General features: G+C 37.6%; 2 protein-coding genes and 1 long non-coding RNA gene across 4 annotated transcripts in view; 2 read left to right on the forward strand and 1 right to left on the reverse strand.

Annotated features, from left to right (window-relative positions):
* Positions 1–14144, reverse strand: part of LOC136343739 (uncharacterized) — a 70252-nt gene extending 56108 nt beyond the window's left edge. Inside the window, exon 1 of the mRNA XM_066290663.1 lies at positions 13991–14144. Coding sequence (XP_066146760.1) covers positions 13991–14020 — 30 coding nt within the window. The 5' untranslated portion in view covers positions 14021–14144. The remainder of the gene's footprint in view (positions 1–13990) is intronic.
* The window catches only part of LOC136343730 (zwei Ig domain protein zig-8-like), a 78006-nt gene that overhangs the window by 16609 nt on the left and 33502 nt on the right, over positions 1–27895 (forward strand). The gene's annotated exons all lie outside the window — the stretch shown is intronic.
* LOC136343573 (uncharacterized) lies at positions 2246–5188 on the forward strand. Its single transcript, XR_010732803.1, has 3 exons — positions 2246–2534; positions 2581–3462; positions 4999–5188. It is a non-coding gene; the product is annotated as an uncharacterized lncRNA (long non-coding RNA).

The raw sequence follows: 27895 nt of genomic DNA on the forward strand, positions 1-27895 counted from the left end.
AAGCTATTCGCACAAAGCGACCAGAATTGGCAAATCGCAAGGGTGTTGTCTTCCATCATGACAACGCTAGGCCTCACATATCTTTGACAACGCAAAACAAATTACTCGAGTTTGGCTGAGACGTTTTGGCTCATCCTCCTTATTCACCGGACCTTGCCCCTTCCGATTTTCATTTATTTCGGTCGCTGCAGAATTCAATGAAAGGAAAAACCTCCAAAGATGAAGATGCAGTTAAAAACCACCTTGATCGTTTTTTTGCCGATAAGCCACAGTCATTCTATGAACGTGGCATAATGAAGTTGGTAGAAAGATGGCAAGAGGTTATCAATAAAGATGGTCAAAATATAATTGATTAAAATTTGTTTTGTATATACAAAAAATGTGTTTTATTCCAAACTAAAAAACCGAACGAATTTAATTGCCAACCCAATATAATTTAGCCTGTCGGGGTGGCCCTTTCTTTTGATATTTGTGCCACTAAAGGTCACGAATTAAAAATTTTAACAGAGTTAGCCTCATTAATATTGTCAACAATACGAATTTATCTTATCTCAATTCTACTTAAATCCAAAGTTAGCGCAATCTGTAGAACCATAGTCTAAAAAGCTCGAGAGTTTCAATTATTACTTGCAGCCCCTAATTACAAATAATTGTAAGCTCGCAAGCTGGAGAAACGGAAACCAAAACAAACCCATTTTCTTTATCTCTAAAATTATTGCGCTCCATTTGTTTCTTGGATTTGTAGCCTGAATTCAACCATGTTTCACCCACATGCACGCCCCTATTTGGTAATTACGCTTACTTTCTCTGTGTGCATTTTATATCCTTCACAACATCTACCTTTACTTAAGCTCATTAAACCCATAACATAAAAAGCTCATCTTTGCATACTTTATACAGTAAAAGCGGCTTGCAAACATGCACAAAAGAATTGCGAATGTGCTAATACCGAGTCCCTTTCACTTACGGGAATTTTCCATCGAGGGCAAAAAAGGATGACAAATTTTGCTGCAATGGAGACCGCACGGAAAATTGTATGAATAGGTGGAAAACTCTGACCTTTTTTCAAAAATGGAGCACTACAAAAGAATGTTGAAGTATATTTATCATGCTGGATAACTCGTACTCTCCGGAAAATTTTCATACGTGTAGAATTTTTAAACCCTGCTTTTATGGGCGTTCTTTATTAGATGAATTTTTTATAAGGACAAAATAATTTAGCACAACGAAACGCAATAAAACTTTGTCTTGCCGAATGATAAAACCAAGATCCAATCCTCGCAAACCTCTAATCGAGATAAAATATACCATTTTTCGCTTACAAGAACATTAACGACAATAAAGCCATGCCCATAACAATACAAATAACCGTAAACCCAGTTACGTGCCGCCTTGGCTCTGTTTTAAAGTGAGAGTTTATGGGATTTGCTTTGTTTTAAGGACTTTCCAGAGCTCATTAAATTTTACAGTTCTAATATTTTCTGCGGCAAGGATGAGACATTTGCTACTTTTCAGAAAAATTATCGGTGACGTTTATAATTTGGTCCGGTTTGTTGTTTTTACCCGTTGGAATTTTGTTAGTGCAACCACTGCATGAATTGACACACCATCTGGAGCTAGGTCTGCTCGTGATCATATACCCGTCTTTGTTCATTATGCCAGGAGATGACAAGGAAGAAAATATAAATGTGATCTTATTGGCTGGAAGTACACGTTTGACATTCAAGTCTATAGAGTGATGATGGAACGTCAAATTCAGCCAAACGTATTTCGAAAAATTCAACTACACAACTAACCCATTTAAATTCATAATTAATTTCAACTTCGAATAATTACCGATCTCTTACTCTCAAGCACCAAACAGTACATCAACAAATGAGCTCCCGAGCAAGTTTTTCCAACTCTTCTAACCCCTTTAAATTTCCTCAATTGTACGTGCCTCTAAATTCATTCAAACACGGCTGCACTAAAGTTCCACATCAACCCTTATAGCAGGCACTAACAAGAAAAGGTCACTCCAAACCTTTCGGTAACAAACTGTTAGCACAAGTTTAAGGGCCGCACCTGCTGTCTGACAATTTAAGCCTATTAGTACCCGATACTCGTAGCAATTCCGAGGGCTATTTATCCCACAGGAACGAAGACACTTAAGGGAATAAGTGCTGGTGCAAGGAGGCTCTCTGAAAGGGAGGCAGTCAGAACTTATTTATTTAAAGTGTTTTCGAGAAGTGGCAGTTTTAGGATTTAAATTCTCGTCCAGCCACGTGTCCAGGCCAGTTTACTTCCCCGGCAACAGATGTGACTCTGGGGGGTTTGTGCTGTTCAATCAACTAGGGAAAGAACATGAGTTTATTTTTAGAGTTGGATCGATCTTCTGGGATTCTCGCCCTTTGAAAAGCGATAGTTTTTGCCATAACTTTCTGGGTCCTAATTGCCTATTCTTTGCAGCTGGACCCCTACTTGCCTGAAGTAATTGGGTTTGCGGAACGAGAGAGCATTAATTAGCGCTGAATTCCCCTGAGCGAAAAAATTAAGTAAGACCCAGACTAATCAAATTATCTTTTAATAATGACGTTGTAGTGCCATTTTCAGTGCGATAGCATCTAATAGAAGGAGGCATGTTCCTTTTGCTCAAGAAGAGAAAAAACCCTTGGGCAAAAAAGGAACTTTATTGACCATGCAAAAGTTTTTTCTCGGTCAATTGATTTTCATCGGTCCCGATAGCTCTGGACAATCTGGATAAAACCATATTTCGAGCCGGATTGTGTCCCAGTTTATTTCCAGCTTGAGAGATGCCTGGGCGATTCTGTGTTTTATGGGGGGATCCCGAGACTAATCTATCACGATATTTGCAAGTCGAAATCGAAGCAAAATTCGTTCAAACAGTCAAGGTTATAATTAAAAACCATTGTCTGATATAGTAAAATGATAGCATTTCTATAACCATAAATCACCGCAAATTGCCTATTTAATCAAGAAAAATAAATTACACCACGTGTAATAAAGGATCCTTGCATACAAATTAGCTAATCGCACCTGTATATAGACAAAGTTGCCAAGAATGCCTCTGTGTAATGGGACCATTAAAGTTTTGGACGTTGTAACTTGTTGGAAGATGTAAACATGAATTCAAGTATATCGTTAAACCAATAAGGAATTTCGGGACAAATGATCAAAGTCGATTCCATGGAACCAACGAGTGCTTCAATTTGTTGCAATAGTGAAAATCAGCACACGAAGTCGAATGCAATTACCGTTCGGTAATGCAGATGTGGGGTTTAAAACGGTTACTGCCATTATATTTTGATCTAGTTTTACTTTTAGATTTTCAAATTGCCAGATAGAGCTCATAATTTTAAAATACAATTTAATAACGCAATTTGACCTTAAGAAATTTGTTAATGCGACCACTACGTTTATGTTAACACGTAGACACGCCCCCTAGTGCCGGAACCGCCACTGGTAAGATATCTATCTGTGTTCATTATGGATGTAGATAAAAAAGAACGATATAAACGTGATATTACAGGCTAGAAGTATCTATTTTAAATATGAGCGTGCACAGTGGTTAAAAATCTCAACTCTTGCTACAAACAAATATGCAAATTCTAACGTAAACAACTTTTCTCACTTAAGTCAGAATGAATTTCAACAAAAAGGACTAAAAACTATTTGCCCATCTCTTGGTCTCATCATTCCCTCCATCAAATCAAGTATATCGTTAAACCAATAAGGAATTTCGTGACAAATGATCAAAGCCGATTCCATGGAACTGATAATTGCTTTAATTAGTTGCAATAATGAAACGCCATTAAGCCCCTACAACCAGCCATATCCGCACATGAAGTCGAATGCAATTATTGTTCGGTAATGCAGATTTTGTAGGGTTTGGCCTCTACAGTGCGAAACGGTTACCGCTGGTTAAATTTATCGCTTTGAAGGGGATGGATTTGTGGGGAATTCGGTTAGAATAATAGAAAAAGAAGTGAAGAGAAATCAGGAGAGAATGTGTTGTCTGAATCAGTAATTTGACCGGTTTTTATGTTGCTCACAGTTTCCAAAGTGATAATCCCATAAATAAATTTTCAAATTTTTAAGTCAAAACAGGTTTCGCATTTGAAGCTGCTGAAATATTCAGACTTATGCAGGACACGAGTTTTTTTATATTTTTATCGTTTTTTTTATACAAAACAGGATCTTTTTAGTTTTGAGCAATTTTATGACAAAGCTCATAAAGGAGTTTTTTGCCTTATTCTTCTTCAAAACCTCTGAAAATGAAACTGAAAGCGACTGCGAATTTTAAATATTTCATTTTGAAGGTATTCGAATTGGCCTCCCAATTTTGGCGATATTTAAACTCTATTCAGTGTCAAGAGCGAACGATTTCACGATTTTCAAGTATCTGAACTCCACTTTTACTTCTTTAAAATTACATTATTTGACTGATTGGGGACGGGAATTTTCTAATTATAGAAATTAATTTGAGCGAAAGAATAACTTTGTTCCAATGTTCCGACGAACTAAAATAAGTGAATGAGAATAGTTAAGAAGGGCAAAAATCTAGGCAATATTAATCCAAAATTAATGATCGAAGGCACTTGAAGGGCGCTAAGTGATTAGAAGGGTTTTCTTAAGTACCAATTACTCAGATTGAAAAGCTTCTTTGCATTTTCAAAGACAATAAAATTCGACGTATTTCCTACTAAACGAATTTACTGCAGCCACAACATCTGCATAATATCTTCGCCATGCAGTGGCAGAACACCCGTTCGTTTGCAGGAAGTTTAATTTCGACAAAATAAAACTTTTCCAAATACAGGAAGTTTATTTTCACCGAAGTTTGAGGGAAAACGGTGTCGGATGAATTTAGTTGCCTGGAAACAGGAAGTTTTCCTTTTATCAAACTGTTTTAATTTTACAAGGGTGACCCCGATGTGCAGAGACAGCTCTTCAGTTTAACCGGCATTAGTCCTGAACCTTAACCTGGTTTTTTTCTAGGCTTACACGTAGAAAAAGCAGGAATAATTTCAATAATGCCACGAGTCTCCCGAGGGCTGTTTGCAGGAATGTGATAATTACAAAGTGGTCCGATGCCATAAGCGTGAAATAAAAGTTGGAAGCTGCCCCGCATAATTGGATTTATGTCCCTTATAAACATCTGCATATCTGCGTTATGCAGTTGCAGACATTTCTAGGTTTTATTAATTAAACCTTTACAAGCAAAAGTTTGAATTTCAAAATCATTGTTCAGAATTTCAGACCGGAATGGCCATAAATCTTTTCATCAGATTTACGGGAGCAGGTGTGACCGCAAAGTTGGGGGAGCAGTTTAAGCACCTCGGTTGGGGAATGCTCACTGTATTCAACCTTTCGTGGACCCGGGATAAATAAATAATGCTCAACGTTACATCACGAGAGAACGCTTGTTATTGTTGCTTTGTTAGCTATAGAAAACATGTATGGAAATTCATTGTACATATTACTGGGCATTCAAGGCTAACGTGCTATTAGTTCGGTCTATGATTTGCTTGCACTTTATTAATTGTGGCCTTTATTAATTAGTCACGCTAATGCTGAATTACTTTACTAATTATTTTCCCATTTTTTCTATGAACGAAACTAATTGTAACTGGTAGTTGCTATTGTAGCTATAATTAGTTACAAGAAATATTAATTTCGATAAAAGCCAAACGGAGGCGCCTCCTGGCGGTCAGTCCTGATAAAGCTGATAAAGTTGATGACGCAAATTACCTCTCTGTATATATTTTAGGAATTAGATAATGGAATACAACTATTGCGGGACACGCAATTTTGAGGGGCTTGTCCGAAACTCGAAAACAAATTTAACTAAAGGCTTTCAGAAGGAACAAATCACGGGGAAAGGAGATTTTATTTATCCCTTAAAATTGAATAACGACACGAAGTTTTCCTTGAATTTTTCCACCTACTCACGCAGCTAATCCGGCTAAAAGCGATTATCTGTTGATTAACCTCTTTCAAATGAAATAAAAGCATCCGAGCATGAATGTATCGTTTAGAATTCCCTGAACAGTCCCGGATAAAAATAAACCGACATGGAACATGTCAAAGCCCATGAAACACGTTTTTAATAAATTAACGAGTTTACAAATATTTCATTACCGAAATTCCCTGTTTCGGGAAAAATTCTTTGTATGGCAAATCTGGTAAATAGCTAGAGCATTTGGGCATTGTCGGGCAAAACATTTCAGAGGAATTTTGATGAAATCCCGTTTTTATTTACACACAGCAAAAATGCTTTCCGGTAATTGAACGTAACTTAAATTTAGAGGTTTTATGGCAGATTGCTGCATTTTTCACTTCCGATGGGTTAGAGATAGTTCAGGTACAAGACCCCCCAAATAAAGTGAGTGCTGCGTGATTCCTGAAGGGTTTTATAAATCAAATATGCAAACCAGGCCAACGAGACTTTATAAACTCGACGTAATCTGAATGAATAATAAAATAATATTCACGAATAAATGAATACATGAATACGTTGCCGGCAACGACACTCTATTACAAGATCCACACAAACCACGATCTTGTTGGTGGACAGGAATATTCTTGGACGGGAATTTGAATTTTATATTGCTTCTTGTGCGCTTCACCAAGAAAATGGAATTAGTTTAAAGTAACGTGACTTCTGCGAGAGATTTTTTTATAAAAAGTGCTTGGTTTAATCCAGCTCACACCCTCCATTTTCAGGCCATGGAAAAATCTGTCATTACGTTTAGGAGGGAGAAATTTCGATAGTTTTAAGTCAACGTCAGCTTATTTAAGCGCACATAAGGTCAGTTGTTTCGATTTTACAAAACCTCATGAAGCTTCTCGTCATTTTATGGCGTCCAAAACATCCTTCATTTCAATCTAGCTGACGAGAAATTGGCCGTGTGCAACAACTATGGTATCACTGGAATATGTTTCCAGAGCTGTATATAACATTTGGATATCATAGAGACTCTTAGATTTTCTCTATCTCCGGTTCGAGTTACATATCTTACAAATCCCGAAAAAGCCCCCGAAATGCACGTGCCCATTTCTCAACTTTCCCGTTTAGCCGCAGGAATAAAATTGAATCTTTATCCTAAGTTTGAATCCATATTCTTGCAATTTCAGCCAATTTTCTCAGCTACAAAACGTCGAAATGCGGTTTCCCCCCTTTCATACATAGAAAGTGATTTGTGGTGCGTTCGCGTCGAAGAAAATTCCGTAGAAAACCGTTAAATATTTCCAGCGTAAGTTATTACGAATCCGTGAGCGGACGCCTGAATTACGACCCGAATAGTTGGCAAGTTTAAAAATGGTGCCATATGGCCACCACCAACACATTGCTGATCAAAAAAGGTTAGAAACTTCCCCCGACGACTGAGAATTTCCTTCTTGGGCAATAAATCCCCCCATTTTTTTATTAACTCCTTTATTAACTTTTCAAAACTTCAGCATTTTGGTCCATATCGCTGTAATAGCCAACGAAACAGTTCCGTTACCATTAGGATAACAGTTTTATCGCGTAACAGGCATAAAGCTTAATGCCCATAAATTAACAACGATTCCAAAGGGTGAAACACAATTTAGGGGTGATTTAAAAATTGCGTCAATGCGACCTGAAAACAAAAATCGACATTGATTGTTGTTTATTGGGTCGGATTTCCGAGAGACAATTCTCAATAATGATAACTTTAAAGCGAGGATGAACGCAGATTTGCTATGGTGCAGTCTATAGACATGACAGGTAGATAGATGGATTATTGATCGGTTTCCTGACAAAATTTGTTTTGCGCCAGTACTTATTAGGGCAACAAAGGCAATGTTGTGTTTATCTGCAGAAAAATTATTTTTAAAAAAATATAAATTATTCTGCAAATCACGCAAGGTGTCATTAAGGGGGGAGAACATACAGAACGCTTGTTTTTTAAGAATTTTTTCTCGGAAATTTCTGCGTCGTCTGATCGACAATTTCAGAATTATTGTTGATAATAATAACTACAAAATACTTTTCTTTAATGCTTATTAATTTTGCAATAAGAGCGGTTTAACATATACATGTCCAAAATCTGCGGTTCACCGTGGAGGTCGGGAGAACAATCTGTTACAAAAGTACCAACAAAATTTCGTTAATTTATGGAAACGCGCTTTGCCTGAACCCAAAGAATTATGAACATTCCGAAACTTCCAAGAAAGGTCATGTTTGCTTTAGAAATTATTGTTGATAATTGTCTTACGGCGTTAAACAAGAAATGTACGAGAGGTTCATGCAAAGGCCAATAAGTTAAGCAATATTCGCGGAAAATTTCAGCGAAAACGGCCGTGTAGTTTTCGAGTTATCGTGAACTGCGTGCGATATTTCGGATTTGAAGAAAAACGCTTTGAAAGTTTTTGAGTGAGAAACGTTCAAATTTTCATTGGCATTCTGCGAATAGTTTTCTAGACAACTTTCAAGCAGATCTTCCCTTGACAAGTCCTGATTTATCGGCTAAATGCTAATTAGCACATTTTATTGAAGAGGTACAGGGTGCTTGTATCAGGTCTGTAAATGTGAAACCGGAATCTTTTAATAAAAAGCATAACTTAGCTGCGCAATAATTATAAAAAATATTTTATTCGAAATATTTCCCATCGTTCCATATACATTTTTCCCATCTCTCTGGCAATTTGTGGATGCCACGCCAAAAGAACTGTCGTTCTTTTGAGGCAAACCGTTCATCGAGCCATTTTTGAACTGTTTCGTAAGAGGTGAAGTGCTGTTCTGCAAGAGCGTGTCCCATCGATGCAAATAAGTGATAATCGCATGGTGCTAAGTCGGGTGAATAAGCCGCATGCGATAGTACTTCCCAATGAAACGTCCCAATCGTTTCCGTCACCAGTTTTGCAGTGTGTGATGGTGCATTATCATCAAGCAATATCACCTTGTGTTGCCGTTCCTGATATTCTGGTCGTCTTTCACGCAAAGCTCGATGCAAGTCCATCATTTGTTGTCGGTAACGTTCAGTATTAACTGTTTCTCCAGGTTTTAGCAGCTCATAAAAAATTACGCCTTTTTGATCCCACCAAACACAGAACATTGTATTCCGTCCATATCGATTTGGTCTTGCCGACGATGCTGATGGTTCGCCTGGAGTTACCCATGATTTTTTACGTTTGGAATTCTCAAAATAGATCCATTTTCGTCACCAGTCACAAACAGATGAAGAAATGACTTTCTGTTATACCTGGTAAGCAACAATTGGCAAGTGGTTTTTCGATTTTCTTGCTGTCTTTTATTGAGTTCATGTGGAACCCACTTTCCTATCTTCTGAATTTTTCCCATAGCTTTCAAACGAATGGAAATGGCTTCTCGTGTCGCATTTAATTGGTTCGCTAATTGTTGTTGCGTTTGAGTATCGTCCTCATCTAACAAAGCTCGCAACTCGCCGTCTTCAAACTTTTTCGGTGGTTTTCCACGCTCTTCGTTATTGACGTCAAAATTGCCACTTTTGATTTTTTTAAACCATCACAGCACTGTGATTTTCAAAGGGCATGTTCATCGTAAGCTTCAACAAGCATGCGATGTGAATCTGCAGCCGTTTTTTTCAAGTGGTAACAGAAAATCAATGCTGTCCGTAAATCGTAATTTGTAGGCACAAAATTCGACATACTCAAAGCTATTGCAAACTGCACTGCAGTATTGAACCTGTATTGTTATGACTTGAAAATCATTTTCAGATGTAAATAAGAGATGTAGTACCCTAATAACACGATAAGGTAGTACCTATATTGACCACTAAGGATATTGGGAGGCGAATTCCGGTTTCATATTTACGGACCTGGTATTCTTCTGTCCCGAACGTATTCCCTGCTGGCACGCGCCGGCCGACCTGACGCCACAGCGTTTCCAGAAAATTAATACAGAAGGAAGCTGGAAATCAGTTTCGCAATTCTCTTAGAATATTCCAGAGATGTTTTCCCAACGCTTTAAAGAAAAAAAATGCTCAAAGCATTTTCCACCTTAAGTTATTGTCCCTCTCAAACCGATCCACGTCTGTACGAAATAAAATGTTGTATAGAATTTTCAAGCCGGAATTAATTTCCGCAATTTTTTACCTCTAAAGCAGCACCGTGACTCTTTGTTCTTTAATAAAATATTGTTCAGTTATGTAGAATGAAAACCGGCAACTATTGCGTAAGGCACGATTAGCTGAATCACTCTATAGCTTTACCTTCCAGCATCCAGCGATCATTTGTATCATTGTTGTGATGACATTTAGGATAAAAAAGTAGTTGCAGCACATATATCAAACATAACACCCCGTATATTAGCGAAAGCGCTGAAAGGCAATTAAATTCCCTTTAAAGCGATATGTCATGTTCCAATATAACCTAAACCGTCATATTTCACTAATAAATGCTGTTTTGCGTATCGCCTCTAAACGCTGGAATATTTTGGCTTTTTTGCCGAAGGTGGCTCAGGGCCGCCATGATGGTGAAAAACAATTACGCGCTTATACGGTTTCAAAGCAGTATGACGCATCAAATGCCTCTCGGCTGAAAATGATGGTCGAGTTGCAACTTCCGAATTGACTGTGAAAAGGTACAGAGGCTCGAATTCGGCTCAGTGGCGCAGATAGGAAATTAAGTCTCATGACAGTGTTGTTAAGACATGTGTTATCCATGATTGTCGTGACACAATCTGCTTTCGAATTTTTTTCTGTTTACGAACGAGGCCTCACACACGCAAGCGGGCATGAACTAGCATGTTATTGTTGCTTAAAATTAACTGGAAATGACAATAATTCTTCACTAACAGCTCAAATATTGGGCCCTTTGATAATTAACGTCGTTTTATTCTCACAGATGGCTCAATTTATACATACCGAGTGTTTTGGATTTAATACATATTAGGTCGTGTAGTTTGAAATGAGTAGAATTGAATTGAAACTTTAGTCAGTTTTCTTTCATATGAAATGTTTTTATTGTCAATCGAAATATGCACCGCCATTATCAATACACTTCTGCCATTTAACGGGAAGTTCATTGATTCCCCTGCTGTAAAAGCCTGCAGGCCGAGAGTCGATAAACTCGTGGAAGGCAGCTTTGACAGCCTCGTCGGAGTTGAATGTTTTCCCTACCAAGAAGTTATCGAAATTTTGAAAGAAGTGGCAATGAGTGGGTGCTAAGTCGGGTGAATACGGTGGATGACGAAGAGTTTCCAATTCCAACTCCTGTAGCTTGGCCGAGTTGACTTGTGCGGTGTGTGACCGAGCGTTGTCGTGCGTGAATAGCGGTGCGTTTCGATTGACTAATCTTGGCTGCTTAACCGTCAGTTGCCTCGTCATTTCAGTCAGTTGTCGGCAGTAGACATCAGCCGTAATGGATTCACCAGGTTTCACGAAGCTGTGATGGATGACACCTGCGTTGGACCACCAAACGGACACCATAAGCTTCTTTTGATGAAGATTTTTTTTGCACAATGTTTTGGTGGTTCATCTTGATCTGACCACTGCGATGAACGTCTGGTATTGTCATATAGGATCCATTTCTCATCACAAGTAACAATCCGATTCAAAAATGGACCGCTATTATACCGGTACAACAAAGAAACACAAGCTTCGAGACGTCGTTCTTTCTGTATGACGTTCAACTCATGCGGTACCCACTTGTCCAGCTTCTTCACTTCACCAATTTCAGCCAAATGAGTCAATATTGTTTTTTTGGTTACACTGAATATTAACGAAAATTCGAACGCACTTTGACGTGGATTCGCTTCTACCAAAGGCTTTCAGATGATCGTTATCCACATGAGTTTCAGGTCGTCCACGTGGTTCATTTGTTGGGTCAAAATTGCCAGAACGAAATTTCATGTACCAACGAGATACTGTTTGCTGTGAAGTGACTTCAGTACCAAATACATCATTAATATTGCGAGCCGTCTGAGCTGTTGTGGTTCCACAGTGGAACTCATATTTCATTAACACACGAATTTCACTATTTTGCATGGATGCAAAAAAATTTTTATAAAAATAAAAGTTTTCAATAATTTTTAACACTTTAAACTCTGATCGAAAGAGGAAGAATGTGCCTTTTCCACATAAAAAAGTCAAGTCCAAATATAGATTTAGAGTGAAGTTATTCGCAGTTGAATGTGGCATTTCGAGAATCTACTCATTTCACACTACACGACCTAATATTTACTATTATTATCATTATTATTTTAATTTGTCATGAGGTAGGCCAGGGTGATGTATTCCCTGTGTTACGCTTATGACTAGCATTATCGTGGAGGATAGATCCATAAGGCTGCCCTTGAAGATTAAGCATAAGGTGCCCTGTCGGCAGGAATTTTCCCAGCGGTATTCCCTTTGACTTTAAAAGAGCAGTGTTTGCGTCTGGAGTCGGAACCTTTTACAAGGAATGAAATCCTGCACGATAACTGCGTTTATGCTATGCCAAATAGTTTTTATTGTTCTCTAGTCAGGGTACGCCCATGGATAGTGTCCGGTTTTTTTTATACTTAAGGCTGGAAAGACAGTTGATGCTTCTCTTTCTTTAGTGTCGTCACAATCAAGTTGTACGTGTGCGACTCTGTTAATAAGCAATAAAATATATACAAGTTTTAACAAAGAATCACCTAGTTTATATTAAAAAAAGGGGAAATAATTAAAAGTAACTCCCCTTTTTTACACCGAGTAATAGTGATCTTGTCGCTTATATGCCATTTTAAAGGTTATGTTTTAGATGTTTTTCGATCGAAAATTGAACGTGATTAGTAAACAAGAAGTTGTTTAAAATTTAAGTTGAAGATGGACAATCAACGTGAGCATTATCGACACATTTTATTATTTTACTTTCGAAAGGGCAAAAGTGCAGTACAAGCTCAGAAGAAATTGTGTGAAGTTTTTGGTGAGAACTGCCTCACTGAACGCCAGTGCCAGCGTTGGTTTTCTCGCTCTCGTTCCGGAAATTTTAATGTCCAAGATGCACCACACACTGGACGCCCCATCACCATTGATAACGATAAAATAAAGGCCTTAATCGAAACTAATCGGCGTATGACAACTCGAGGGATAGCAGAAAAGTTGAACATATCGAATTCAACCGTTTCTCTGCATTTAAAAAAGCTTGGATACGTTAGCAAATTGGGTGTTTGGGTTCCTCACGGATTGAAGGAAATTCACCTCACCCAACGCATTAAGATATGCGATTCTTTGCTGAATCGTAACCAAAACGACCCACTTCTAAAAAGAGTCAAAACGGGCGATGAAAAATGGATTGTCTACGATAACGTAGTCCGAAAACGATCATGGACCAAACAAGATAAACCTGCGTAATCGACGTCCAAAGCCGATATTCATCAAAAGAAGATTTTGCTATCTGTGTGGTGAGACTACAAGGGTATTCTTTATTTTGAACTGCTTCCGATAAACCAAACTATTGATTCGAATGTTCACTGTCGTCAGCTATCGAAATTGAACGAAGAAATCAAAAGAAAACGTCCTGAACTCGCCAACCGCAAAGGGGTACTGTTCCATCATGATAACGCTAGACCCCATACGTCTTTAATAACGCGTCAAAAATTATTGGAACTAAATTGAGAACTGATACCTCATCCACCATATAGCCCTGACTTGGCGCCATCAGATTATTATTTGTTTCGTTCTCTTCAAAATCATTTAAATGGTAAAAATTTCGATTCTGATCAAGTCGTTAAAAATGAGTTAAATCAATTTTTTACTTCTAAAAACCAAAGCTTTTCCGAACGCGGAATTTTCCAACTTACCGAAAGATGGCAATAGGTCATCCACCAAGATGGCCACTACGTCATTTATTAATATTTCTTATTAATATAAGTATGTTCACTTTGAAAAAACATAAAAAATACGTCATTAATTATCGAACAACCCAATAGCATTCGAGCAATTTCAGAAATATAGAAAAGTGCAAACTAAAAGTTTACGTCAGGTAAAACACACCAAGGGCCCGAAAAATAACTCACCCTTAAAACCAGTTGTTCGCAGGATAACATCACTATACACACGGTCTAGATTTTTGCTAAATATTCTAAATTCAGTCATAGGAAATACAGAGTAATACATCAAAACTTCAGCCCATTTTTTAGAAACATTAAAGTCATGAATACTGTTGATAAACATTAGATTATACTGGCATTTTTGCCAAAGGTGGCTATGGAAAGCCATGAAGGTCGAGAACAACATAAGTTTGCGTTTGCGCGTACAGCTTCAAGGCAGTCAGATGCGTCAAACAACTCTCGACCAACCTTAAAATGACGATTCTGCTGTGACTTCCGTCCTCGACAACAAAACTACAGTGGCTCAAATCCAGCTCAGAAGTATACAGTCGTCGATCACATAACTCTACATACACCTAGTAAACTCTTATTATTTCATAGTTACAATCATGATCCAAAAAATATTTTTTAATATATTGAAACCTTCTCATAAATAGTCATTATTGGTAAATGAAAATTTTGGCTTCAGTTAATGGGTTGAAGGGAAAAAAATTAACATAAAAAGTTTCCATGTGACAAAGGTGAACATACAACAAATAAATTTTATTATACTTAGAAAAAAAAACAATAAAAAAATAAATTAATATTTTATTGGTCCACGTTTTGCATCTACAATTGTTTAGAACTTTCCGAGCATGGATGAAACCAAATTTCTTGTAATATCTGGGATAATTTCACCCCAAGCAGAAGTTAATGCTATTTTTAGCGATTATTTCCATGAAATTTCGTAATTTCACACCTTTCACTCTAATTTGTCCCATATGTATTTGATAGAGTTCATGTCTGGCGACTGTGGGAGAGAATGATGTTGTTTGGGCACGTTACAAAGGAGCCATTCGTAGACAACCAGGGCGTTGGGTTTTGCGATCGTTCTTTTGTTGGTATATTCATTAGTTTTCGAATTCCAAAGGTTCAACTGAAGATATTTGGAGATACTTCCGATGATCCATTACACCTTCAACAAAAATTTAATTTCCCACACCAGCTGCAGACATTGAGCCCCATATCACTACGTTATCTCCGCCATGCTTGATTGTGGGTAACAAGGTTTCAGGTTTCAGCGTTTCATTAGTTTTTCGCAATATTTTTCCTTTTTCATCAGAACCAGAAATATTGTACTTGCTTTCATCGGTAAGCAAGACCGAACTTCAATACTGAAGTCCCTTTTCTAAATACTTGCTCGCAAATTCTAGGCGTTTTCTTTTATTTAACTGAGACAACAGGGGTTTTTCCCTAGGAACTTTACTATGAAATTCCTTGGATCTAAGAACTCTTTTTATAGTTTCAGTACTAACATGCTTACCAGTTTCCCTACGAATTAGATCAGCAAATTTCGAAATAATAACTTTAGGGTTCAATGCAATTTTCCTAATAGCGCGAATATCGCGCGGTGTTATTTTTTTAGGACGTCCAAATCTGAGTTCATTATTAATTAAATTTGGTAAATTTAAAGTTTTTTTTAATGGTGTGCATCGTAGGATGAACTAACTTAACAATTTTTGCTATGTCAACTTAAGATTTTCCTTCGGTTCGTAATGAAACTATTAGTTCTCTAATTTCCTTTACAATTTCTCTTCAAACCATAATGATACAAATTCAAAATTCGATTTGATGTATTTCATTGAAAACTTTACACTAGACTAAAATATCATTTGTGCGTATTTTTGCGATAAAAATCCATAAAGCCCAAAAAAATATGTACTCTTTGTGGTATTTTTGCTGTATGTTCTCTTTTGTGAGATCGGAAAATTTGATATTAATTTTTTTTCTTCCGACGTATTAGTCGAAACCCAAATTTTTTAATTACCGATAATGATCATTTATGGGAGCGTTTCACAATGTACTTGAAAACATTTTTGGATCATTATTCGAACTATGAAATACAATAATACGAGTTTGCTAGTTGTACGTAGATTTACATATGTATGTGACTGACTGTGGATAACAAATTCAGTTTTTATAACACCATTGATAAACAAATGTGCCATTCAACATTGTTTTTCAATAATTTGCTTTTTAATTTTTTTCAGTATAGGAGCAAGACCTCACAGACAACTAGTGATGACACACATAGCACGTAATTCTTACTTAAAAATAACGTTCAACCTTTACTAAACGCTCAAACGCTATCAAAGTAGCTTCAAAGGTATTGAAAGGTACAAAATAATACCTCGAAATAGGTAGAACACCTGATTTCAATGGCTTCTCTAAGATCCACAAATATAACTTACCCTTAAAACTTATTGTAAGCAGCACAAACTCACTTACACACGCACTGCCTAGATTTGTACGAAATATTCCAAATTTAGTCGTAGAGACTACGAATTTTTATACTAAAAATTCGCGTTTAAATCTTTGGGATTATTTTAGAATTTCCGGTGGTGGTTCTGGGACGGCATGATGGATGACAACGATACAAGTTTGCGTTTGCGCGTACTGGTTCCAAATATTCTGACGCATTTCCGGTCCAAATTAAAAATGATGGTCGAGTAGCAATTTTTGTATTGAATAAAAAATGTTTAGTGGCTCAAATGCAGATCAACGGTGTAGATACCGCACGCCAAAGTCCTTCCAGTGAAAGCAGCTTCGTGAATTCTCGTAGCTCATTTTCAAATTTACTGATTTTGTCATTAAATTCAGCAGAATTAATTAATGCAAAGTAAATTCTTTTTAAACTTTCATAGAACCGTGGTTTTGTCGGTGAGTCTCCCTGTCAGTAAGGCCCCGAAAACATGTTCTAACTGATGGCTTTTTGGGCTTTTCAGTTAAAGTTACTTCCGAAAATATGGCTTCATGCTCAGCTAAACCAAGTCCAACAGTTGATATTGTTCTGAAAGTTAACTAAAAAGCTATCTCAACAGTATTACTACTCGCATAGAAGTCGGTAATAAATGGGAAGTCAAACTAAATCAATGCATCGTTTAATTTAATTTTTAAACTTGTGATTGCTCGAAAGGAATTTACATTCATCTCTCCTGCCGCGATGACTTGGATTTTCTCTGAAATTAGGTGTGACAGTGCCCAAACAAACACGTTAAAAAGCTCGGAAAAATCTGTAACGTGTTAATATCAGCGTTAATGCCAGTTAATTTAAATATTAGCGTTTCATAAAGAGATTCTCTGGACGAACTATTTATCTGACCGCATAGAGCCAGGACACTACCCCTCGAGACAGCCTCGGGAACACGGTGCTCCGACAAGAGTACGGTAGACGGGAATATAGAATCCATATCCTGCAGTGTCCAATGAATTGCAAGAAATAAAATGAAAGAAACATCCCTTTTATGTGCGCCATGTTGCTCTCCACGTTTACTCCTGCCGCTGTGCTCTTTGTTTACGTTCTGAGCATTTAAAGTATAGAAGTAAAATGTTGCGAAACCGGGGTATTGCATCAAGCACCTGGATCGTAAAATTCCTGATTCCCGCAAACACAAAAATATACAAAAATGCGCATTTTGGTAAAACGAAAAGGAATCTGATTGATCCCGAGATCAGCAAAGCTACAAACTCTTAAGTGAATTTCGAAAGTTTACCTATGAAAGTTTGTCGAATACATTTAAAATCGTTTTATGCAGTGCTGCAGCCAGCTTTTGATTCGATAGATTTTACAGATTTATTGTACCTCCGTAAAAGAATATGAGAGAGCTCTAATTCCTGAAACGGAAACTTTCAGGTCAGGAAGGTTTTATTAGTCACTTGCTGCTTATGAATTGCGACAAATCTGAGAGCTAAGCAAGATTTCTAATAATAGTCTCATTGAAACGGACACCCTATAGATATAGGTGACCGTGAAAAATGGTGCAAAGTCTGCTAAAGTGGGACAAACTTATTCCTGTTACGATAAATTATAAAAAGCGCCTTCAAAAGAACATCTGTAGGTTTTTGTATTAAGTTATTTTTGACAGTTCATTTCTCTGGATGGAGATATCCGTTGGCCAGCATGATCGCCAGATTTTCGTACCTTTTATGCTCCGGACACTCCGTATACGAAAACTGTTAGTTCAGCGATTTGCACATAGCTTAAAACAAATGCAGTAACATTGTGAGGCATCACATAGGGCAAATACAATTTCATCCGGGAACATCCAGAAGTACGAGAGTTTCCTTCTATCTAAATATTGACTTAAAGCTGCTTATGCTGGAAACTCCCTCATACAATTCGGAAGTTGAGGGAAAATATTTAAAACGGAATAGCGGGCTGTCAAGTTTGATGATGTACGAGGCCCAGAAACATATCGACCATCAGCGAAACCCGTTAAAAAGCTCAAGCTTTATCAAAGCGATATTAGCTAACAAACAACGAGCTTTGCCAGGGTTTCCTGTTTTTCCAGTTGCAAGTTTTAAAATTGAAGTTTTGCAATAAATCTATTTAATATACGGATTCTGTAGAGTACTGTCAAAAGTTAAGGTGCACTTATTTGCTAACTAATCGGGAAAAGTTTCTTGGAAATGTGCAGACACTGGAATAAATCGCCTTTCCGGATTCAGTGTATATATCTGTCCAAAACGCTGCTAATGACATTGACTAATTAGAAAAGTTAAAGGCTTATGTTACGTCCTGGTTTTCGCAGTCGAACGAGGAAAACACGGCTGACTTTTTAGTTCTAAACTTTCACTCTCAGGAAATTCGTTAAGGTAATTAATCTGGTTACACCTTAGAACTTCAATACGCTCGCGAAACTGCTGAAAAATCTCTGCTAACTCGGGGGACACGCCACATCAAAGCTGACTTGAAAGGGTTTAATTCGGAAATCCGCCCTAATACCGAATAATCCTCTAGGCCTAACTAATGTATTTAAAACATCCCTTTTAATACATATCCACTTAGCCAACGGCAATTTGTTGGCCGTTTCCAGGCTGCCTGATGGGATTATGCTGCAAATCTGCCAATCTGGAACGAATTAAATTTCAGAACCTATTTTTCCATGGGAGTTTCAATAATAGAGCCATGAGGGCCGGGAGTTGCACAATACTTTAGCCTCATTTCGAACGAAACATTAATATTAAAGGATGCCATATATCCTCAGGATCCCATATAGTATTAAACTCTAATGGCTGAAAGGCACTGGAAAAAGACACATTTCAAACAATAAAATCCGCCCAGAGATTCGAAAATGGATGCCCGATGAAGATTGATATATTAACTTTTAGGTTCGGCATATACAGTGTGTCTCAGGTGATCGATCTAGGTTTATCCCCGACACTGTGTTTATCCGAGTTAGAAAGCTCAGAGTTTATATTAAAAAGCTCCAAAGTTCCTAAATAATTCTCAAAGTGTCAGAGGCGTTCCAACGTTTTTTGTTAACGACAACGAAATTTTTAAAATGATGCCCAGCTGTTGATAACTTTTCTACACAACTTTTTCAGGGTCGTCAGAAACTATTCGCACCACAGTGTTTAACCGAGATATGTAACCGTATGGTTTAGGTTAGAACATCTCTAGTATTCACCGGAAGCCACCCGGTGTTTTTTTTTTAAGAAAGAAATGGTAAATGTAATGTTGAGATTTTTTATCGATTTCTTGGTCCCTTAAGAGTCGAGCTGCGCCCTTGCCTTTCAACCAGTACCAAACCTCCCAGTTTTGGTTACGAAAATTTAGGAAATCTTTTGTTTGGTGTATGATCAATATCTCACAAGCACCAATTTCAGATGCAATTATCTGGTATTATTCAGTGCTAATTGATTCATTGACATCGCTCTCTGTGATTGTCTAACTAATTTCCCGAGTACAACCTGCAAAAGGACAAGTCAATTATTCGAGAACAAGTTAATTACTTCCAGGGATATTAAGAAGAAATAATTTCAAAAGTTAGAGCTCCGTGACGGGGCCATTTGCCGGAATTTAAATACCAATATTAGATTAGGAACGTGAGGATAGTTAGTCGTATCCCATTAAATGAGAATCCCTTTGTCTTACATTCGGTACTTTGAGGAAACAGGGGATATTGGACACGTAAAACTGCAATATTTTACGGCCTTTAAATGGTATATGAGTTTGTTCTAAGGATTGGCGTTTTATTCGTTCCAATAATTTTACAAGAGATGGATTGTTTTCAGCTACTGGAATTTATGAAACTCTTTCGTGCAAGCTTAAAAAATATATATTCTTTAATCGAACATGGATTCTCGATCGGACATGGAGTTCCAGGTTTCCACAATAGAACATGGACAATGCGAGTCCTCCGGATATGGACTTCTGGAGTTCCACTCTCGAACATGTACGCGGAAAACAACTTGCTGCAGTGTTACGTCATTGTGACGTTGACACTGGCACAGACATTGTGACAATGACAGTGACACGGCCATTCGTGATATTGACACTGACACAGACTTTTTGACATTGACCCTGAAACAAACTACTATCGACATAACGTGCCGTTGAAACGCTCTGTATGCAAGTGGGAAAGAAGTACTCGTTCATTAGCCGCACCCCGTCGACTCTATTTTTAATCAGACCTTTGTGTCTGAACTGCATTGATCTATTGCACGTTGCGCCTCGCACTTTGGCCCTTAGTCGCTTAATAAAAACCCTTCACGTTGAAAAGACGCCAAGTATTTGTGCTCATTCGCCGAGTAAATGATTTATTTTGTGGAAACACGATAACCGAACATTGTTTCAGAGGTTGTATAGTTTAATCCCCGGATCGAGGCAATTTTCCTCCTTTTATCGTTGTTCCTTTATCAGGTAAATTCTGTCGATTTCCGGCCGCAATAAAAGTTTAAAATTCTCCGGGTGAGTTGTCGCGAACTGCGACTTTAAAGCTCGTATTTGAAACACAAATATCTCACAGGCTTTTTAAAGTTTTCAGACGATTTTTAGCCGCCTCTTAAGCTCACCGTGAATATTTTAAACGATGCGATGACTACCTCTTTTCCTCCTCCTCTTCCTGAGCACTTAGCTTATACATGATGCAGGAGCCACCAAATGCAAGTAAGTTTGTCCCCAGTCGGTATCTGAAATTTGTTTTCACAAGGCTTTCAGTTTCCTTCATCTTTTTAACGCAAATTGTATCATGCGAGAAAATGCAGCTTTCCAGGATATGATTACATTAAGTATCGACTGGGGAGACAAACTTCTTCAGTTGATAGTTAAATCATTCCGACCTGAAACTTGAGAACAACTAGAAAACTAAAAAGACGTCTTCGCCTGCTTTAAATTATTCAGGGAGGGCTTAACATGCGACTAAAAATCCTCGAGAAAGTTTTAAAAAGCTCCTTTGGTATTTGTTGCAGAAGGATTCATTTTCTTCGTTTTCAGTCTCTTTCATTTCCCAGATAAGCCGAGACGCGAATTGCTTTTACGACTCAGTATTTTGTTACCCTTAATGGAATGCTTAAAAATTAACCTTTTTTATATACCATTGCATATACGATTTACATCTGGCCCTGAAAGGGCATTATTCAACCTCCCCGTCGAGAGGGAGGATTTCGCTCCTTACAGAGATTTCCCATGTTTAACCTGCCGGATTTCTGAGTATAAAACGGAATGGACTCATTCAAATCAGGACGAGCACTTTTATTTAAGGAAAATGGATCCGGAACATTTAATCTCCAAATTTATTTCGATGGAGTCTCTCTCTTCGGGCTTTTTCCGTTTTGTAGGTCCCGCAAAGTACCGATTTTATTTCCAGCAATATGCAAATTAATTTGCTGAAGTAGCAAGGGCTTTCAAATCAAAAATGTTTTTTCTCAATGCAGCGTTTTCCCAGGTTCGCCGGATCTTATAGAACTCCGGACTCTCGGACCGCAAAGTCCTGCCGGAGCATCCGGCCATCCGGTTGTGATCGGGGGTCCCTGGCATTTCAAGGCGTTCGGCCAGCAAGGACACGTCAAAAATTCGAACAGTTCCCAAAGGGAGGATGCACCTACTTTTTGTTTGTTTTTCAGTGATGATATCTCAGCAACCTGTAGAGCGATTGCCTTAGAGGTAGTTTTTTTCCTCTACTTTCAATGCGAAGCTATTAAATAATTGTCAAGGGTGACCTAATGCCCCTTATCTAAATTGGAGTGGTCGAAAAAAGGAGACGTCTGAAACAAATCGAAGTCAAAAAGCCCTTAATAAATGACCCAGTAATGGCGGTCGACCCCACTGATCCAGAAAAACTACAATGTAAAATTATGTCTGAACTTTTCTAATTAGTCAACGTCTCTTGCAGCTCTTGAGACAGATGTACGGAATTCGGAGAGCGATTTGTTCATGTGCCAATCGGTTTCCGCTTAAGTTTGTCCAATTAGTCAAGAGGAACGAGTCCGATTTTTGACAGGCCCAACTGGAACACAACAAAAACTCGATTTAATTTAGTATTTTGCCTTGAAGTTGTTAAATATAAATGCACTTTCGTCAAAGCCCTTCTAGAGCGCAACTTTTAATTGGAAATGAAAGAGTGGATTTCTTGAAGCGCGTTAGAAACGAAATTAGTTTCCTAATTTACCACAAGCTCAGATAAAACAAGCAGCCTTGAGCCTTTGATACAATAAAGCACATAGTTTAATATTAGATTTATTTATGTTTAGGTTAATTCAGGTTAACCAGGGAATTCGGGACATTTCTGATGTGTCTATGCAGTTTGTGATTCCAAGAAGACTTCCAGAATTCTCTTTAATTTATCCGTTTAATAGAGATAAAACTTACGACTTCATTGCACAACTTCATGGAGGTAAATAATGATCATGGTATTAAAGGAGGAGTTCCCTTATTAGACAACGAGACATTGTACGTGGATAATTAAATATGTGTTTTCTAAGTTACGAGAGATTTTGCAGAGAATTTGAATCGCTCGAAGTTCAATGGACAGACACATTCCCCCAAAAGCTTATTGCAGCTTAAGGAGCTTTAGTATCTACCCAAACGTGGACTATTTTTTCTTTAAAATTCTAATCTTCCCCCTCATTTCGGAGACCTTTTGCACTCGCCTCGTTCGAGACCTGCTTTTTAATGTCTTCCACGTTGAATCTCAATTTTACTGCTGTGGCGTAAATGTAACGAAGTTAGCTTTGACTTCATTTAATTTTCTTTACGAGATGCGAACAATATAGTCCTCCGATTCTCGTTTTGTATGAGCTCGACGAGAGGAAATTCGAAATGAATGTGAAATGCTAAGTGATTTAGTTGAAGGGAAACGGAACGTACTTAAAAGGGTTTTAAGTAAGTGTATGTGGCCCGGATATTGTTTTCAAAAGGCTCATTTTGCTGTATCAGATGTGGCCCCATTGTTCGGAAGTTCAGACGCAAGGCCCGCCCTCAGGGCAGACTTATAGCCATTTGAGTTTGTAATATATGACACTGCAACAGCATAAACGTGACCATTATGCGCCAGATAGGCATGAAGCGTTTTAGTACTGTAATATGCATCATATATCTTGTACTCCAGTCAAAATTGCCTTGGAACCCCGTCACTCACTAGAGAGAAAATGATAAATCAAGCCCGAAATTATTTTCCCAGAAGAAATCGCCCTATCTCCGATACTCCTTTGCTCGAAAGCTCAAACAAGGTTTCGCATGGCCCTTTTAAACTCAAAAGACCGTCCAAATCTGTATTCGGATCTCAGTGTCGACCCTTTTTTATTCTTCAGACGTGCACCTTTAGACGTTGGTTTATAAAAAGTAAATTTATTTTTTCTTTGAAGCTTTATGGTCTGAATAATCCTGTTAGGTGGCCCGGAAGCCGTGCGATGTGTGTTTCATCCTTCGACGTACGTAAAGTAGCACTTTAAATGCTCGAAGACGCGAACTTTATATAGTCACGAACAAAGTAAAATATTCGATATTCCCTATCATGTCCCCGTACTACAAACTTCTCAAGAAAGTAAAAATAAAATGATGTAAACTATTCCTTGGTGGGAAAAGTTTCTCATATCAGTTCGACTTTCTGCTCCCGAGGAGCGTGTTACCAATTCGGATTTTGACATACTTTTCCTCTATTCTTATCTCGTACACGGAAATAATATGAATACATTTGTTGCCATCGAATAAATGTCCAAAAACCTTTCCGAATACGGGAGAACGTATTGTGTGTCGAGGGGACTGAAGTGCTTCTTTGCGAGCATATCGAGATATGCTCGAAAAATAAATCAAATCCTCAATTAAACCAACAATAAACGACTTCTGTAATAGATTTCAAATACCTGTTCAGTATTCCGGCTATTTAACTTTAGGTAGTAATTGCATTTTTAACTTCAGATCGGGTTAATTGCAAAAACGGTCTCGAATCTAATTGTAGTAATTTGCCTTTATACTCTTGTTTATAGAGAATCGAGTTTATTGCAAATGCATTCAAAGAAAAGAAGAGCAAATCGAGGGGTCTAGTGGAAAGTCGTTTTAACAGCAACTTCGGAACGTACATGTACTACAATTCTTTACTTGCTACAGTAATACAGACTGCAGTTTTGTTCACGCACTGTAGTTTATGGCCAGGTGTAACAGGCTTTAGTACAGCACTAATACTATCCTTCATACTTCCGCCTTCAGCACTTTATAAAAATATATACAGGGTGTCTCTAAAAGAACTGTACAAAATTCTTCTACAAATTTCTGACGAGAAAACATAACGATTTAACTCAGCTTATCCCAGTCTAAAAGTGAAGAGTTTTAAAAACACGAAACGACAAAATGACAATTGGAAAAAGAAAAACTATTAACTACTCAGTTTGTAATGGCACTATTTAAACAAAACGACCACGGGGGGTGTTTTAAGGGCGAGAAATCAGAATCCGTTTACGTTTTCTATGCACTTTGTAGAGGGTGCCGTCAGCGCTGGGCGAACTCTCTTTAAAGGGGCATAACTTTTTTAACATCCGGTATGAAATGTATTTATGACTGAATTTGTGTTTTCCTACATGTTTTATGAATAAAAAGTATCTTGTTACAAGTTACTACGGGCATCTTCAGTTATTTGAAGTTTAAAGTTCGCTGCATGTCATGAAAAATAATTTTAAAGCAAATTCGTACAATGCAGTGAAATAAATTACAAAAAATTGGTACAGTCTAAAAAACATATGAATATTTAAAAAAATAATAAGAATTGAAAATTAATTTAATATTTTTATTTTTTCGTTTCAACTGTACGAATAAATATGCACTTTAAAGTTTTTTTTTCAAGACGTACAGCGAACTTTAAAGTTCAAATATCTCAACATGGAATGGCCGTAGGAATTTGTACCAACATGCCTTTTTCTCGTAGAACATGCAGCAAAATACGCATTTACATATAAAAATTTTTATACCGGGTGATAAAGAAGTTATGGCCCTTTAAAACGCGCCCTCTACGACGTGTAGCGTAAATGTAAACGAGTTATGATTTCTCGTCCTCAAAAAAAAACTCTGATGCGACATTTTGTTCAAGTAATACCATTACAAATGAAGTAATTAATTTTTTTCTTTTTTTTCCACTTTGACATCCTGTATTTTGAAAACCGTCCAGCTTTGAACTAAAGTAAATTGGGGTAAATCGTTATGTTTTCGCGTTAGAACTCTGTGAAAGACTTTCGTACAGATTTTTGAGACTCCCTGTATAATCAATTTATTTTTCATTTGAAACATAAGCCATTGAAACACCCCATATTGCCTCCTGTATATTATGTCATTGACATTTGTTTTAAACTTCTTTTTCGGAGATAGAGGGGCGGCCAGACTGGTTCAAAAGGCTGTAACCGAAATCTCGCGAAACGCTTCTGAAAGTGGCAATGAAGAAAGAGGGGAGTCCCAGAGAAATGACGGTTAGAAGTATAGGAGCTGAACTTTAACTAACCTGAACTAACCTAATGTAAGGTACCTGAATCAGGCAAATATATAAAAGCCATGAAAATACATTGCGAAGGAAGCACTGCCTGTAAATGAACAAAGTATACACTTTTCCACGCTTAATAAATAAAAGGCAATTAGCTCTGCACGATTTAATGCACTCAATTCAAACACCAGGCCCGGCTTGCACTACTTCTATAATTTCCCTGAAATAACGTAGCAGTTCTAAGAAATACATTTAGTTGATTAAAGAAAATTCGATGCCTGGTAGCACCCTGATAAAACACATACAAATTTTATAGGAGCGGTAAGACCCAACTAATATTTCTTTTCGTCGAGGGGAACGGGACACCAACTGGATTCCATCCTGGAAATCGCGTGTTTCTCTTTGGATGCACGGAACGTTCCACTAATTTAGACCCTTTAAGATGCCAAAAACTATCATGCAAGGCCAATTTCACAACTTTGATTTGCCTCTATTTTTGTTTCGTAATTTTCCGGCAAAATATTAAAATCTGCGGGAAATTAATGGTTGCTTTAGACCGGCCAAACAGTAATTCGGTGTTAAGCAATTTATTTCCCTTGAGTTGTAGTTTTGCCAGTAAACTACTTTCAGTTTTGTATCGTTCTCTGTACCGGAAATTTCGCAGGACTAAAACAAGTTCACTCTGGATGAAGCTGAAGAGAAGTTTATAGGATTGAAGCGAATTTAGACATGTTTAATTTATTTTCCATCGACTGAGTACTAACAAGTTCTGTGAGTGGGTACAAAACCATTCATTAAGTTCCCCCATTAATGAATTGTTTATCGTAAATGTTTCATTTTGAATCCGTTGTGATTGATTTAATACGACCTGGACTGAATGGACCAGGGCTTGGCATGTGGATGGCATCTGTCACTTATGAAAATTTCTATTTTTGATACGGAAATTTTCAATTTCAGGCTCAAGCGCAAATTCACTTAGAGCAAGTAAAGTAAGTTTCAAATTTAGGGCGCATTGTAGTATTTCCCCTCACAGCTGATTGAAATATGTTCTAACGATGTGGCTGAAGGATCTGAAAGTTTTTTAATGATTATTAAAAGTGGAAAGTAGTGATAAAACGTGAGAGAAAATTTAAAAAAATATAAAAATTGCGCAGAAACTGAATATTGATTCGCTATTGCAATATGGAATTGTACCCCCACCCCCCATCCACCCTTATCGCAACTGTACTCAAGGCACTGTGACAATGCTATTTTGGATCATACATCTGTCGCTGTTTACAAATTGCTGATAAACAGCGGTAAAAAGCTGTAAAGGACTCTTGTCATCTCTTGTCATTTTAAGGAAAAATAGATTCTAGTGGGATGCAGTCGGCCGAACAAGTGAAGTTTTCTAAAGTACCGGAACTAAATTCGTTATTTCATGTGGGCCACTCACTGTTGCGTCATCCACCTAAACTAGTCAACATGAATTAAGGATCACATCTCTAAATGCTCATAAAATGTATTCTAATTTTTTTTTTAATTTAACAAATGGTCAGTTACTTAGGGGATCATAAGCATATATCATCAGAATTATCTTTTAAAATTGAGCAGAATTATTGCAAGTATTTAATTTTTTACTAAAATGTATGATTGAAATCAACTTGAGAAATTCGATAAAAAAATTAAATTTGTAATGAGTGTATCTGGCTCGGACTAATTGGACTTCTTGACACCGTCTGGGCATAGAGTTGATTAGGTTTTTAATCATTTACTTTGGAATATAGTTCCATTCTCCTGCCACATTTCTGCCAAGTCATCTAAATTTTCGGCAACTGGACAATCTCTCAAACTTCTCTGAAGAACATCCCAAAGATGTTCTATAGGGCTCCACTCTGGGGAATTGAGTGACCGCTCCAAAACTTCGATATTGTACTCCTGAAGGTAGTGAATTAATAATTGGACAGGTTTCGCATTATCTTGTTGAAGAACAATGTTTGGATCTCCCTTTACTGCAAATGGGATGACGTAAGGTTCTACAATGTCCTCTAAGTACCGACGACCATTCACAATTTCACCTTGGAAGATGTGCAAAGTGGTGCGTCTTCTTAACGAAGTTCCTTCCCAGACCATGATGGAACCCCCTCCGATATGGAAAGTTTCTCTC

The sequence above is a fragment of the Euwallacea fornicatus genome, chromosome 15 (assembly GCF_040115645.1).
Source record: "Euwallacea fornicatus isolate EFF26 chromosome 15, ASM4011564v1, whole genome shotgun sequence".
Classification (NCBI taxonomy): domain Eukaryota; kingdom Metazoa; phylum Arthropoda; class Insecta; order Coleoptera; family Curculionidae; genus Euwallacea; species Euwallacea fornicatus.